General features: G+C 46.2%; 1 protein-coding gene across 5 annotated transcripts in view; it reads right to left on the bottom strand.

The window, feature by feature from the left end:
* LRGUK (leucine rich repeats and guanylate kinase domain containing) overlaps window positions 1–13,916 on the bottom strand; it is a 106,930-nt gene that overhangs the window by 29,545 nt on the left and 63,469 nt on the right. For 2 of the 5 annotated variants that reach the window (XM_045052775.1, XM_023250581.2), the window contains one exon: window positions 5,185–9,992. The exons of 1 other annotated variant lie outside the window; for it this stretch is intronic. In XM_045052775.1, coding sequence (XP_044908710.1) covers window positions 7,813–9,992 — 2,180 coding nt within the window. In that variant the 3' untranslated portion in view covers window positions 5,185–7,812. Of the gene's footprint in view, window positions 1–5,183; window positions 9,993–13,916 lie in introns of those variants that run through there. 2 more of the 5 variants (XM_045052776.1, XM_023250582.2) reach the window with 2 other exon arrangements.

The raw sequence follows: 13,916 nt of genomic DNA, 5'->3' as shown, positions 1-13,916 counted from the left end.
AATCAGTGACTTAAACAGGGAACGGCTTCTGTATCAGGACAAAGCAAAGTATGTGAATGTGTATTCTCACTCAGAGAGAACGAGGTACAAAATAAAATGTTTCCTTACATTGAACTTCACACTTTCAAACCTCCTCAGTACAGCTGAACTAATGGACTCAGTACTTGCATCCTGTATTTAGAATGTCCTGATTAGAACATAAAACTGGGGTGCCTGGCTGGCTCAGTGGGAAGAGCATGGAACTCTTGATCTCAAGGTTTTGAGCTCCACGTTGGGTGTAGAGCTTACTGAAAGGTAAGTAAATAAACTTAAAATAAAACATAGGACAATAGTACCCTGAATTTCAGGGTTGGTTTTTTTTTTTTAGTTTTTTTAATGTTTATTTATTTTTGACAGAGAGACAGACAGAGCATGAGTGGGGGAGGGGTAGAGAGAGGGAGACACAGAATCCAAAACAGGCTCCAGGCTCCGAGCTGTCAGCACAGAGCCTGACGCGGGGCTTGAACCCACGGACAGCAAGATCATGACCTGAGCTGAAGTCGGGTGCTCAACTGACTGAGCCACCCAGGTGCCCCAAGGTTTTTTTTGTTTTTGTTTTTATTGGATGAGTTTATTGTGGTAAGTTTCAAGAGTGGAAACATGATACATAAGATCTGCATGTGTATAGCGTTTGGGCAAGAGGAAGGAGAAGCAGGAAATAGGAAAGAAACCTTCAGGGAGCTTGCATACACACGAAAGACTTCTCCTTTAAGTATGATGTTTGATGATGAGGATGGTGATGGGACTTCCACCCAACTCCACGCTCCAGCTCCTGTTAAGTGCGAGGTGCTTCCTGAAGGCTCATCCTTGAAGAACAACTCTTTCAAAGATGTTACTTCATTGGTCAATTCCTCTAGGAAAGACTTTTTTTGGGGGGGAGGGTTTTCTTCACTTTACTTTTCTTTGTCCAGGGAAACTGAAGGTCTTTGGATGGAGTAGCTTGTAGAAGTCAGTCTTTGTCTCAACCCACTACAAAAGGCAAACAAAACGCCTACAGTCTGGTAGTCCATTTCTGAGTCAAATAACGTGACAGCATTTACTGTCTAACCAAACTGAAACATAGAATATAAATGGCTTTGATTTTACCAATAAGGAAATAACAATAGTAAAGATAATAGATAACATTTATTAGCAGCGGGTGTTGTATGGAAGCTAATTTGACAATAAAGTTTTTTTTTTAAAGTTCATATCTGATACGAAAAAAAAACATTTATTGAGCATGTACGATGGGCCAGGTGCTATGAAAAGTGTTTCATGTGTGTATCACAAGTAAATTTCATAATAAGCTCAGAACTGGTGTTTCCCTAAACTCACTTCTCCAAGCTGCGTGTTAACACCCATGAATCTCTTGATCTCAGTTACATTTTGCTTCTTCCCAATATTATTCTAATTCTGTTTAAGCTCCTTAATTCGATCAAGGTTGTTTAAAGTTTTTTTTTTAAAGGATTTTCAGAGAAGACCATCCTTTTTGCCAAATATGTCCGCCTACTTTGAACAGTGTTGTTCAATCCAATTCATGATAAAATGCTATTTAAAATGTTCTTCCCGCTTCCATGTTAACACTAACACTCATTCACACTCTTACTATGTGCCAGACGTTGGTTTTCAATATATGAACTCATTCAATCCCCACAATAATCTCGAGGTAGGTAGCGTTACTGTCCCTACATGAGAACTTTGTAACTTGCCCAAGGTCACAACGCTAGATTGTATTAGTGCTGGAATTTCCAACAATTGACTGCTAATGTCGATTTATGAATTCCTAAGGTTACAAACTTAAAAAAAAAAAAAAAAGGCCTCCAGCTTTTGCTTATCTTTCCTGCACTCTCAAAACCAGATTTGGTGGTCTGACATCATTGATCTATCATCAACACAAGGAAATGGTTAGGCTTTTCTCCTCTTTTTTGAATGTCTGGTCAATAAAGAAAAGTGATTTCCAGAATTATGTCTTTCACATTGAACTGAGCTATTAATTAAATTCATTTATGAACACATTGTGCTAGGTAGTATATAAATAGTGCAATTATCTAAAGTGGAATTCGGGGCATCTTTTATGTTAACAAGATGATTTCAGGGTTGCCATGGAGCAAAAGGAAAGGGAGTCAGCTAAGTACTTAGTGCAGAAAACACTATTGATCGAGAGTTTTTTGGAGGTTTTTTTTTTTTTTTTTAAACTTTACCGAAGAATTTATTTTTTTGCACATGAAGTTTGGATAACATTTTCTCTGGGGTCTACTACTGACAAAGACCAAAACTGCCAATACACTGGATCCTTGCTATTGTCCCCGAGAGAATTCCGCAGAAATCATGTCAACCCATCCCACTTCACGGGGAAGCATCTGGTCAACAGCCTCCAGGAACAGCAGTGGCGCAGAGCTCCAGAGACCTCAGGGTTTTCAAAGTGCAGGTTGCAGCCTGAATATAGAATCTATTTAGTAGGTTACATATGACCAGCAGTGTGAAAAGTGAAGACTGGGGCGCCTGGGTGGCACAGTCGGTTAAGCGTCCGACTTCAGCCAGGTCACGATCTCGCGGTCCGTGAGTTCGAGCCCCGCGTCGGGCTCTGGGCTGATGGCTCAGAGCCTGGAGCCTGTTTCCGATTCTGTGTCTCCCTCTCTCTCTGCCCCTCCCCCGTTCATGCTCTGTCTCTCTCTGTCCCAAAAATAAATAAACGTTGGAAAAAAAAAAGTGAAGACTGAGGAGAACAGAAAATATCAGGGTGTATCACTGTAGTGAGGATGTTTTATACTTCTGTCTCCTACGTGCGTCTGTGTGTAGGTCATGATATTGTAAAATCTATTCCCGGTTATGGATTTTGGATCTGAAAGTTTGAAAGCCACTGTTCTAATGAGTACTAACTGCGTGTGATTTCCTAGTAGTAAGCCCTGTATTCAATGAGAGAGACTGCTGGGTTCTTCAGAGCCAGCCAGAAGAGCCAGTTGTAGTAAATGGATCATATCAAAAAGGGAACCTTAGATTTTATCCAGTGCAACTAATCAACCAACATACGGAGGCTTCCTGTACAATTCCCAGCACAGAGCCTGTAAGTTCTAGAGAAAGCCTGTTTGTTCCTTTGCGCATGACTTCTAACTTCTAGAAAGTTCTTCATTACGCCAGATTGAAATAGAACATAAGGTTGCTCTTTCACACGACAGATTTTCATATGTGTGAATTTAATTCTATATAACCTTTTCCGAATAAACACAGGTTCATAGACAATTTAGAAAATAGTAAACAGCATAAATGAGAAAATAAAGGTGACCACTAACCCAACAACCCAGAGCTAACAACTGGAACCATACTGGCTATACCTCCTTAACCTTTCTCCGTAATCTTGGAACAAATATTGCACTCTTCTCTATATTCTTCTGCAACATGATTATGGTGGCAAATAGCATCCTCGCATAAGGCTATTCCAGAACTTTTTTCCATAACTTATTTTTACAAATCTCAAATGACTAGACTATTTCCAGATTTTAGTATAAAGACTATTTCCAGATCTCATTATAAAGACATTAACGATGCTTCTACATCAATTTCTTCCCGATGGTAAGTCTTAGATTAGAATTACGAAGTTAAAGACAGTCAAAATTTAAAGGCTCTGAGGGGCGCCGGGGTGGCTCAATTGGTTAAGTGTCCCAACTTTGGCTCAGGTCATGATCTCATAGTTTGCAAGTTTGGGCCCCGCATCAGGCTCTGTGCTGACAGCTCAGAGCCTGCAGCCTGCTTCAGATTCTGTGTCTCCCTCTCTCTACCCATCCCCCATTCACATGCTGTCTGTCTTTCTCTCTCAAAAATAAACATTAAAAAAAATTAAAGGCTCTGACAGATATTGTAAAACTGCCCCCCCCCAAAAGTTGCACCCATTTACTTTCTCCGTGATGATATGGAAAGTGTGTTTACCCTGTACTTCACCAAGAACAGGCATTAATTTGTTTTCCATCTTTGCCAGTTTGGTATTCCCCCAAAATGTTGTTTTAACTTCTAGAAGGAGTGGAAGCTATATACTTTTTGACATTTATTTTGGCCATTTTTCTTTCCTCTTTTCTGAACTACCCCGTCATACCCTTTGCCCAATTCTCTTTTGAGGCTTGAAAATAACTGATTTAGTTCCTTGCATATTTGCAGACGGTTCTTATGCCCAATGGAACTATTATCTCTGTTGATCTGAATACTAGGTGCCGGACTTCCCTGAAAAAGCTAAAGACTGTATTAGCTAATAGTGACTAATGCTTGCGATGCTTTTGTTTTCCCATAGAGATCATTTTGCCGAGGAATATAGCAAACAGAAGTGATACGAGCTCTGTAAATATAGACGGAACATGACAATTCTTAGACAACTAAAAACCAGAGGTTTCCATTACACTGAGAAAGTCAATACACGCAGTAAAAACCGCTCACCACGGAGGAGTTGATGATCTTTTTGACTCCCTTCCTCGGACTACAAACGCAATGCTGCCCAGCTGCACTGAACTGGGACACTTTTATATACTAACAAAACACAAAACTTAAACCATCATGAACCCCGCGAAGGGAGCTAGAGCTCCTGTAAGTCAAACAAAGGGAAACTTGGCTTCTCATTTCCCTTTAGAACACTAATAAAAATGCAACCCCAGGGGCGCCTGGGTGGCTCAGTCGGTTGAGCGTCCGACTTCGGCTCAGATTATGATCTCACAATTCGTGAGCTGGAACCCCGTGTCGGGCTCTGTGCTGACAGCTCGGAGCCTGGAGCCTGCTTTGGATTCTGTGTCTCCCTCTCTCTTTCTGCTCCTCCCCTGCTTCTCTCTCTCAAAAATAAATAAAGATTAAAAAAAAATAAGAAAAAAAATGCAACCCCAAATGCTTAAGGAGACTCAGAACCAGTAGCCCAAGGAGAAAACCTAGTATTTTTCTCAAGTTCTCACCTAAGTGAGGTATTGGTGGGTGTCTCTGAAATGCCCCACTCACAGCTCATTAAAAAAGGGGTAATTAGGGGCGCCTGGGTGGCGCAGTCGGTTAAGCGTCCGACTTCAGCCAGGTCACGATCTCTCGGTCCGTGAGTTCAAGCCTCGCGTCAGGCTCTGGGCTGATGGCTCGGAGCCTGGAGCCTGTTTCCGATTCTGTGTCTCCCTCTCTCTCTGCCCCTCCCCCGTTCATGCTCTGTCTCTCTCTGTCCCAAAAATAAATAAACGTTGGAAAAAAAATTAAAAAAAAAAGGGGGGTAATTATCCTTTTTTTTCTACCTCCCTTTTACCATCTGTCCTCCTCCTGGATCCAATCCAAATACTTCCTCAATCTGTCCATTCCTGCCACAGTGCCTTATTTCAGGCCCTTACCGCCCTGTTAGGACTATTGCAATAGCTTCCCAGCCGTGCTTCCTACCCTCTGTATTGACTACCTTAAATTTATCCTCTATACCAAGTCTAGACACATGCCTCTAAGATAAAAATTTAACTATTCAACGGCTCCCCCTCGTTAGAAGATCAAGTTTCCAAGCTCGTTAGCGTAGCGCAAAATGCCCTTTGGATCTACCAATACCTACCGCCCTCCTGACATCCAGGTCCTTATAAGAAACGCCGTGCCTGCTCTTACCACCATGCTTAAGCACACGCTGTTCCCTCTTCTAAGAAACCATCGCTCTGTCCCATCAGTCTAATTTTGCAACCTTGATGACTTAGCTGAAAGAGGACCTCCTCTTGGAAGTGTTTTCTGATCCAATTCTCACGTCCCAGGCTGAATCCAGTGTCCTTTCTTGATATCCTTATGACATTCTGGAAAAGTTAATAAATGGGTTTGCCTGTCTATTGGACCCTAAACCTAGCCCAGCATGCTGCGAGGCCTCCTAGTGCCCGGATCACATGGTGTTGTCATTGACCCTCTTAGGTCTCCCTTGACAAAAGAGCTCCTTGAAGTGTCCTTATCATCCCACTATGTCTAGCAACTATCATAGCGTCTGGCACATAGTAGATGCTCGATCAACGTTTTGGATAACTGAACTAAATAAAAGTTATGACATGTTAAAAAAATTCCTTATTACTGTCATCTTTGACAAGCCAGATAAATCAAACGGTAATTATTGGTATAACAGAGGCTTTCCCAAGAGGATTTCTGCATCCTGGATTTTAAAAATATCAATGTCCTCTCCTGAACTTGAAATAATATTTGGCGTGCATACGACAGTGTGGACACGTGCCTCGTGTATATGATAAGAACCATTTCTCCAGGCATTTAGTCCTCAAATTTTTGTATTTTCTAAATACAGGATGCCAAACACAGTTTAGGATGCTGCTACACACATAGTAAGCGCTCATTAAACATCTTTGCAACTTTTTAGGAGCTAAACCTTGGGTTGGCTGCTTTGGTCGCAATTACCGTCTTCTGGGAATGTAGCCTCCGTATACCTGACAGGGGGCGGGAGTGCCTGACGGTTACATGTATGTGACCCTGTCTCTGGCCAGAGTAGATTAATTTAAGAATATTTAATTTAATTCAAGCCAGGCCCATCTGTCTTTCGCTGAATTTTTTTTAAATTTCAGGATTAAGGAACATGTAAATTAATCCTTTTCTAGTAGTGGGAGCTGCCAGATGTAAAACCAGATGTAAAATTCGAGACGGGGGCGCCTGGGTGGCGCAGTCGGTTAAGCGTCCGACTTCGGCCAGGTCACGATCTCGCGGTCCGTGAGTTCGAGCCCCGCGTCAGGCTCTGGGCTGATGGCTCAGAGCCTGGAGCCTGTTTCCGATTCTGTGTCTCCCTCTCTCTCTGCCCCTCCCCCGTTCATGCTCTGTCTCTCTCTGTCCCAAAAATAAATAAACGTTGAAAAAAAAAATCTTTAATAAAAAAAATTCGAGAGGTGTTGGCAGCTATGTTCCCAGCCATGAAACCGAAATGAGAAATGACGACAGTCCAGTCGGTGACAGAAAATACCGGAGATGACAGGAGTCCGGGTTTTTCGATAACTTGTCCCCACTCGAAGGCTCTGGTGCACCTCCGTTCTCCCCACGGTCTGCTGGTAGGAGATATTCCACTCCCTTCCAGTAGATTCCCGTAAGCTGGCTCAGGCTGGATTCCTGTCCCTTGCTGATGGTATGAGTCCTTAAAGAAAAAGTGATTCCCCTGAATGTTCTCCCCAGGAACCCTCTTAACTGATTCAACCGGGTGGTTTGGCATAATGAAGGCAGGGGCTAATTTACACGAGGTTCCTGTTCAGGGAGAGAAGGAAGGTATTCGTTTTGAAATACATTTCAAGCAAAAGTAAGTTTCAGGTAACACAAGCTAACGCAAATCTGAAGCTCTCATCTATCACGGTGTCTTATGCGTAAAGAACTTGCCCCTCTGCCCTTTCGAAGACGCTCACAAGTTAACTGTGGGTTTGGAATCTTTGCGGAAGTGACAAAGACCCAGAAACTGCGAAGGCTCTCTTTCTCGGAGCTCTCCTGCCGGACCCCTCGAACATGCAAGCGGCATGCGAGAATGTTCTCGTCTAGAAGTGAAGTTTCCTAAGGAGTAACACAAAACGTAATGGCCACATGACATTGCTTCAGCCAGAGTCGGCACGCATATTGGAGTTCATAGGAGTGTAGACACAAGGGCTCCCCGCTGACCCTAACCTTCGGGACCAGCTCTCCGGCTGGCACAGGGACACGACTGGCTGGTGGATCCCACTCTAGGGGCTGCCCTTCCGGACTACAACGGCAAGCCACAGGAAAGGCACACAAACGCACAGACTAAGAACCCAGTGGCTGGGACGGTGCTGGAGCCCACCCCCACGCTTACTGAGTGGCTCTGGGGATGGCTTAAACCTTGCTGCTCTGGCTGCCCCGAGCTCGCAGCCTCCCCTTCCGGCTGCCCGGCTCCTCGGCAGACACCCGATTCTGGGCTGCGGCAGAGCTTCTGTCCTTGGGTGCTCCCCCGTGTTTCTCGGTGTGTTTCTCCTTGGCTTGCCGCCTGGAGGCACCATCCCTTTGGACAGAACTCTCTCTGGTCTGACTGGGCCTTCGATGGGCTTGGGTCTCTCTGACAGGCTGCTGGGTGGCGGCCTGCTCTGGGGAGTCCAAAGACGATTCTCTCTTCTGAGATCTTCCCCTCGTATGAACCTCTTCTCTTCTCCCTGGATGCTCCCTGGGAGCAGAATCATCTGGTCTTGACTCTACAGAGGACATTGCACTCCGGAGAGGACCCCTGTGCAGTTGCCTGCCACTGAGGGTGGCTTTATTTCCTTGAGATGATCCTTCAGAATTCTTTTTCAACGATGGCCCTTTTTTGGACCCAGCTACCTTCTGAACCGGGTCATCTGGGGGGAGGCTGGCATGGGCCTTTTCCCTGGAATGATGCACCTTTCCCTGTTTCTCTTCTTGGAACTGGGGATCCGTAGGCAATGGTTCAGCGTGGGGTGGCTCAGGAATTTCTGGCACGTTGACTTTTCTTCTCTGGGCCCCCTGAGGACTCTGAGGAGGGCTAGGGTTCGGGTGATGGGGTACCTTTGGCGGATTCGGCTTACTCTGGGATTCTGGCTGCAAGGCTGTCTGATGGCTTCTAGGAGGTACCTTTTTCGGATGCCCTGGTCCTTTAATTGTCTCTCTTTGGATAGGGAGTTTTTTTTCCCTAGCTCCTGTCCGCTGCACCGGCTCTTGGTTTGGGGGTAAGGCCTGCACATCTGAAATCTTCTTGCTGGAGGAGCGGCCTGCTTTGGGGGCCTGCCTTTCCTTTGCAGGCCTCAAATCACGGTGAGCCCCTGTGTTGTGTGGCAGCTGCTGTTCGGAGAAGGGGGTGGGAATGTGCGGGAGCCTAACCGCCCGAGTCCCCTCTTCCTCGGGGGGATCGGGGGCGGGCTGCGGTGCATGCTCCTGGACGGGGGGACTGATAAGAGGGAGTTTCACCTCCCTGACCTTTTCTTCCTGGACTTGCTGAGGACTGTGGTCCTGATGGGGACTCAGACTTTGTGGTGGTTTGGAATGAGGAGGGCTGATGGGAGGAAGTTTACTGGAGTCTCCTTCCTGAGCTAGTGGAGGCCTCGACGAGGGAGTCACGGTTTGGTCTGAGGCTGTTCTGAAAGCTTCCTCCCTGCTGGGTGAGAGCAGTCTGGGTGTGGGCCTCTGACTCTGGAGCGGGGCGAGGACCCGAGGCTGGGGCAGCCTGGTGGGGGCCAGCCGGCTTCTGGGGAGCAAAGTCATTGGGTTGTCCCTGCCCTGGGTCTGTTCGATGTCTGTTGAGTCCTGAGGATGTGGCACTTCTGGGTAAGGAGTGCTGACCCGAACAAATTCTGCCTTTGGGGATCCCTCCACTGGAGGTTGCTGAGAATCTTCCAGAGGTGGTCCCGGTATTTTGGCCCCCTTAGGGTGGGAAGGGTCTCTCGGAGGCTCATGAGGGGCACCGTCGGGTGGCAGATTGGCTGACTCAGTTTCCTCACCCTGGGTTCTCTGGGGGCTGAGGGATGTTGGGTCAGACTCCTGTAGAGCCTCAGATGGCGGAGGGAGAGCGAGGGTGCCCTCAGCCTCCCCTGACTCCTCATCCTGGTCTGGCGGAGCTCTGTGCGCTGCAGACGGCTCAGGGTGCCGACCCGGGTCAGGGCGCCCTTGGGAAGGAGTGATGGAAGCCTGCCCTACGTAACCTGCTTTCTCCTCAGATGTCCGAGAGTCGTTTTCAGGGAGATTTGTAGTTACGATTTGTGAAGAAGGATCCGATTGTTGAACACCCCCTCCCCTCTGGTCTGGGGATAAGTCTCGGGCCTGCGGGGGAGGCTCGGCACTGACACGGCTGCTGGGAGAGAGCGCTTGGTGGGCGGCTCCCTCCTGAGTCGGCGCTTGGTCCTGGGAGGGAGCGGCGCTCTGATTTTCGGGGGCCTGTGCACGAATCTGCATCCCAGGGTGATGCTCGGTTAACTGGCCATCCGCCTGCAGCTTTGCCAAGCGCCTCGGGGATGGGACCAGGTGGGCGGGCACCCCAGAGGGGGTCTTCTTGCTAGAGGGAGCTCCTGCTTTAATATAAAAAGAAGTTAGCTAAAGGCATCTGAACACATACTAAGTAACCATGCAGCTTTAGAAAGAACAAAGAATATCTTTTCCTTCTCGGATGCGCATAGGCCCTTGGGAAGAATAAAATGACACATCCAGGAGCACTGTCACCGTGCCTTCCCCTTGGGGATACTAGGTGCCTAGACTCCTCTTACGTAGAACCTGGAACCACCGTAGTCAACCGAAATCATGAGCTTCAATAAATAAACATAAAGAGGCTCATTCACGGAACCAAACCTTACATCCAGGGCTGAGAGTGGCAAGAACAATCTTTAAGTGAATGGGATTTAAAATTTTCACCACCTTACGTGCCACTGCTGCTTGTGGGGGCTAGAAACTAGAGGATGGACATCTGAGCCGGGTGAAGTCCCGCTCGTGTCCTTGTCTAATGGCAGTCCCCTTCAGGAAACTGAGCTCCAGGAAGAATGATGTCAGTTTACCAATACCTAGGAGGCACGGGAAGCTGGACGGGCACTTACTTATGACGGAAGCCCTGCCGTAGTCTGGTGGCCCCTGTAACATCCTAGCCCGGTCCCAAGGACATGGCTCCGAAAGGCCACTGGTCAGAGGTGGCACGCCAGTGTGGAACAGCTTTGAAGAAACTAGTCCCCGCTCACTCTGGGGGGAGACCTGATACTCAGAGGCTGCAAACCAAGTCAGACCTCCAAGGCCACCCAGGGTGGTCCATCCCCAGAAGCGAACCAGGCTCCTGGCCACTGTTCCCCTCTCCTCCAAGAAGCAGGATGACAGCTTGGGATACTCTGGGCCCTCACTGAACCTCCTAGTCTGGGCATGTACCCCGTGCCTCCAGTCGAGCCACATCGTCTCTGGAGAGGGGCTGGGGAAGAGTGGGGACAAGGCAAAGCTTGCTTCCTGGTGGGGTTTCCGTGGGGCTGCCCCGCTCATCATTCCCGTCTCCCTAGTTGGTGACAGTTAAAAGTTAAACACAAATTTAGTCAAGAAACAAGGTCAAAAAAATAGAAGAACAGTGGAAATATCTAGAGTTGGCAAAGTCACAGAGACGGAAACAGATCAGAGGTTACCAGGGGCTGGAGACAAGTCATTGCTTAACGGGAATAGACTTTCTGTTCGGGAGGAGTGAAAACTTTTGGAAACAGGTAGCCGTGATGGTGGTTATGAAACACTGCGAATGTAGTCGAGGCCATTAAGTCATACACTTAAAATGGCTAATTTTATGTGTTTTGGGTTTTTTTTTCTTTACCACAAAAAAGTAATTTAAAAAAACAGAAAGATGTAAGAACAGCAAAATCCAATGCTAAAGGCTCTTTCCATTTGTAAGCCCTCCCGGTTTCCCAGGATCAGACATACAAGGATTTTTTCCCCCATTTTTACAATTTAACAACTCACATCATTTGGCAAATGATACCCTGCTCTTTATTAGAGATAAAGGCACCACTTACAGACTAGTAAATTGCTCAATTTCCCCGTTTGACTCATCATCACCATCGTCATTTTCCTCCATCATTAGTCGGAATTCTGAATAATGATTTGCAAATATAATTTTATTTTATGATCTCTATAGCAAGAACTCAGGGTGGCTTTTTAAAAGCTTTATTGGAAGCACCAAATAAATATTCCAGAAATAGGTTGTATAAAGACAAACGGAGGGGAAAGACATCCCTGATACTGAAATGTGAACAGAGTGAGTTTTTCCTCTTTTTATAAAAACTGTATTGTTTGCTCGGGATTTTTTTAGTCTTCATGCTTTAGAAATGAGTATTATCTGAATTACTATAGGGGAAAAAATAAGATAATCTGTACCATGGTTGATAAACATTTTTAATTAATGGTATATCTCAATACCTTGAGGTTTTATAATCACTCTGTAGCTCAAGTTTCTATTTTGTACGTGCATCTAATGGAGAAGCAATGTATTATTGCAATTATCTAAAAATATTTTTCAACTGGTATGATACAGGATTCCTGCTTCCTTGAAAAAAATGCCACTGGCCACCAAATTTCTATTTGTACTGAAGTCTAACATAAAGACAGTCTAAGCTAACTGGGGAAAACCTCAGCAAATTCTAAAATATTCCGTAATATTTTACATAGCTGGCTTTGTTTTTTAGAAATGGGAATTCGGGGCACCTGGGTGGCTCAGTCAGTTGAGCATCCGGCTACTGGTTTTGGCTCAGGTCACAAGCTCATATTCATGAGAACCAAGTCCCTGTCGGGCTTTGCACTGACAGCATCTCCGCCCCTCTCTCTGCTCGCTCGCTCGCTCTCTCTCTCAAAATAAATAAATCTAAAAAAAAGAAATGGCAGTTCGAAGTGATTTCTCTAATCAAATTAATGATCACTGGCAAAATTTTGAATACAAAACTAAGGCTTCCCATTTCTGGTGCAATTTTCTGATCGCTTGGACTGTCTTTCAAAGAATTCTTTTTATTTTCTTACCTTTGACAGCTCAATTATATATTGAAAAATATTCCACTCTACTAAAATGATCTTTTCTTGTAGGGGTCCCATATACATCCACGTAAGTAATGTATGTCTTTACGTAAACCTACCTAAACTACAGAACTTAAAATCAGAGTGACCCAGCTGAGAGCGGAAGCAAGATAGAGGGGTGATCCAGGCCTGTGGCGGTGACCCTGCTGGGGCTCTGGTCCTCCTCAGGGAGTCCTGACGTCATTTCCAGGAGGTTATGGTTGGGCCCCGCTCTCCTGTGGGGAACCTGTGAACGTCTGGCCCGTCTCCACGGCACGCACTTCAGAGCCCAGAAACTCAAAGAGGCCACTGGCTCTCCTCTTGAACCACTAGAGATCCTTTAACAGGTGACTCCTCATTAGAATCTTTAAATACTCACTTGAATAATGTCCGGACTTCACAAAGTCACTTTATGTGCAAGTTTATCCTTTTTTTTTTTTGAAAAGCTTATTTTTGAGAGAGTGTGCTAGCAGGGGAGGAGCCAAGAAAGAGAGAAGGACAGGGGGTGTGAAGCAGGCTCTGCACTGACATCAGAGAGCCCGATGTGGGGCTCGAACTCATGAAACATGAGAGCATGACCTGAGCCGAAGCCAGGTGCTTAACTGACTGAGCCACCAGGCGCTCTGTGTGCAAATCTATCCTTAAACCATAAAGTGAAAAAGGTAACTTCCTCCACAGATTAACTGTTTAAATAAAATGAGGTGTCCGGCTTCTTGACACATTATTTTCCAAAACACTAAACCTGCCAGGAAAACAGGGGTCTACTGAGGCCAGTGAATTGATACATTAATTATAAACCCTCCCATCTACGCTTCATTTAAAAAAATTTTTTTTTAATCTTTATTTATTTTTGAGAGAGAGAGAGAGAGAGACAGAGCGCGAGCAGGGGAGGAACAGAGAGAGAGGAAGACCCAGAATCAGAAGCAGGCTCCAGGCTCTGAACTGTCAGCACAGAGCCCGACGCGGGGCTCGAACCCTTGAACCGAGAGATCATGACCTGAGCCGAAGTCGGACGCTCAACCGACTGAGCCCCCCAGGCGCCCCTCTCCCATCTACTCTTTAAAGCTGAGACTCTATTAGTTGATAACTGAGAGACCCAGTTTCCGTTATTAAATGTATCGGAGAGGGATAACGTTTTAACAAGCTCTGTAATTCATACTTCTCATGAAATCGGACAGGCCTAACCTAATTGGTGCAAATAAATGAAGTTTCATTATACCCTCTACAATGGGAGTCTGTCTTCCCATGCACACATGATCTGGTCCACTGATCCGCAAACGGCACCTGTCCCCGAGAACCGGCGTCCTGGTGGGGGCAGAGATGGGAGCGCTGGAGCCCCACTGGCTGTAGAGGCAGAGTCCCGATCAAGCGCTACAGCTCAGAGGCGCCCTCCGTGCGACTGACTGACAAACACCCTCCCTCAGGTACTCAGAACT

This window comes from Felis catus, chromosome A2 (genome assembly GCF_018350175.1).
Source record: "Felis catus isolate Fca126 chromosome A2, F.catus_Fca126_mat1.0, whole genome shotgun sequence".
Taxonomy (NCBI): Eukaryota; Metazoa; Chordata; class Mammalia; order Carnivora; family Felidae; genus Felis; species Felis catus.
The sequence above is the reverse complement of the archived record's forward strand: the minus strand, read 5'-3'. Positions and strand labels throughout refer to the sequence as shown.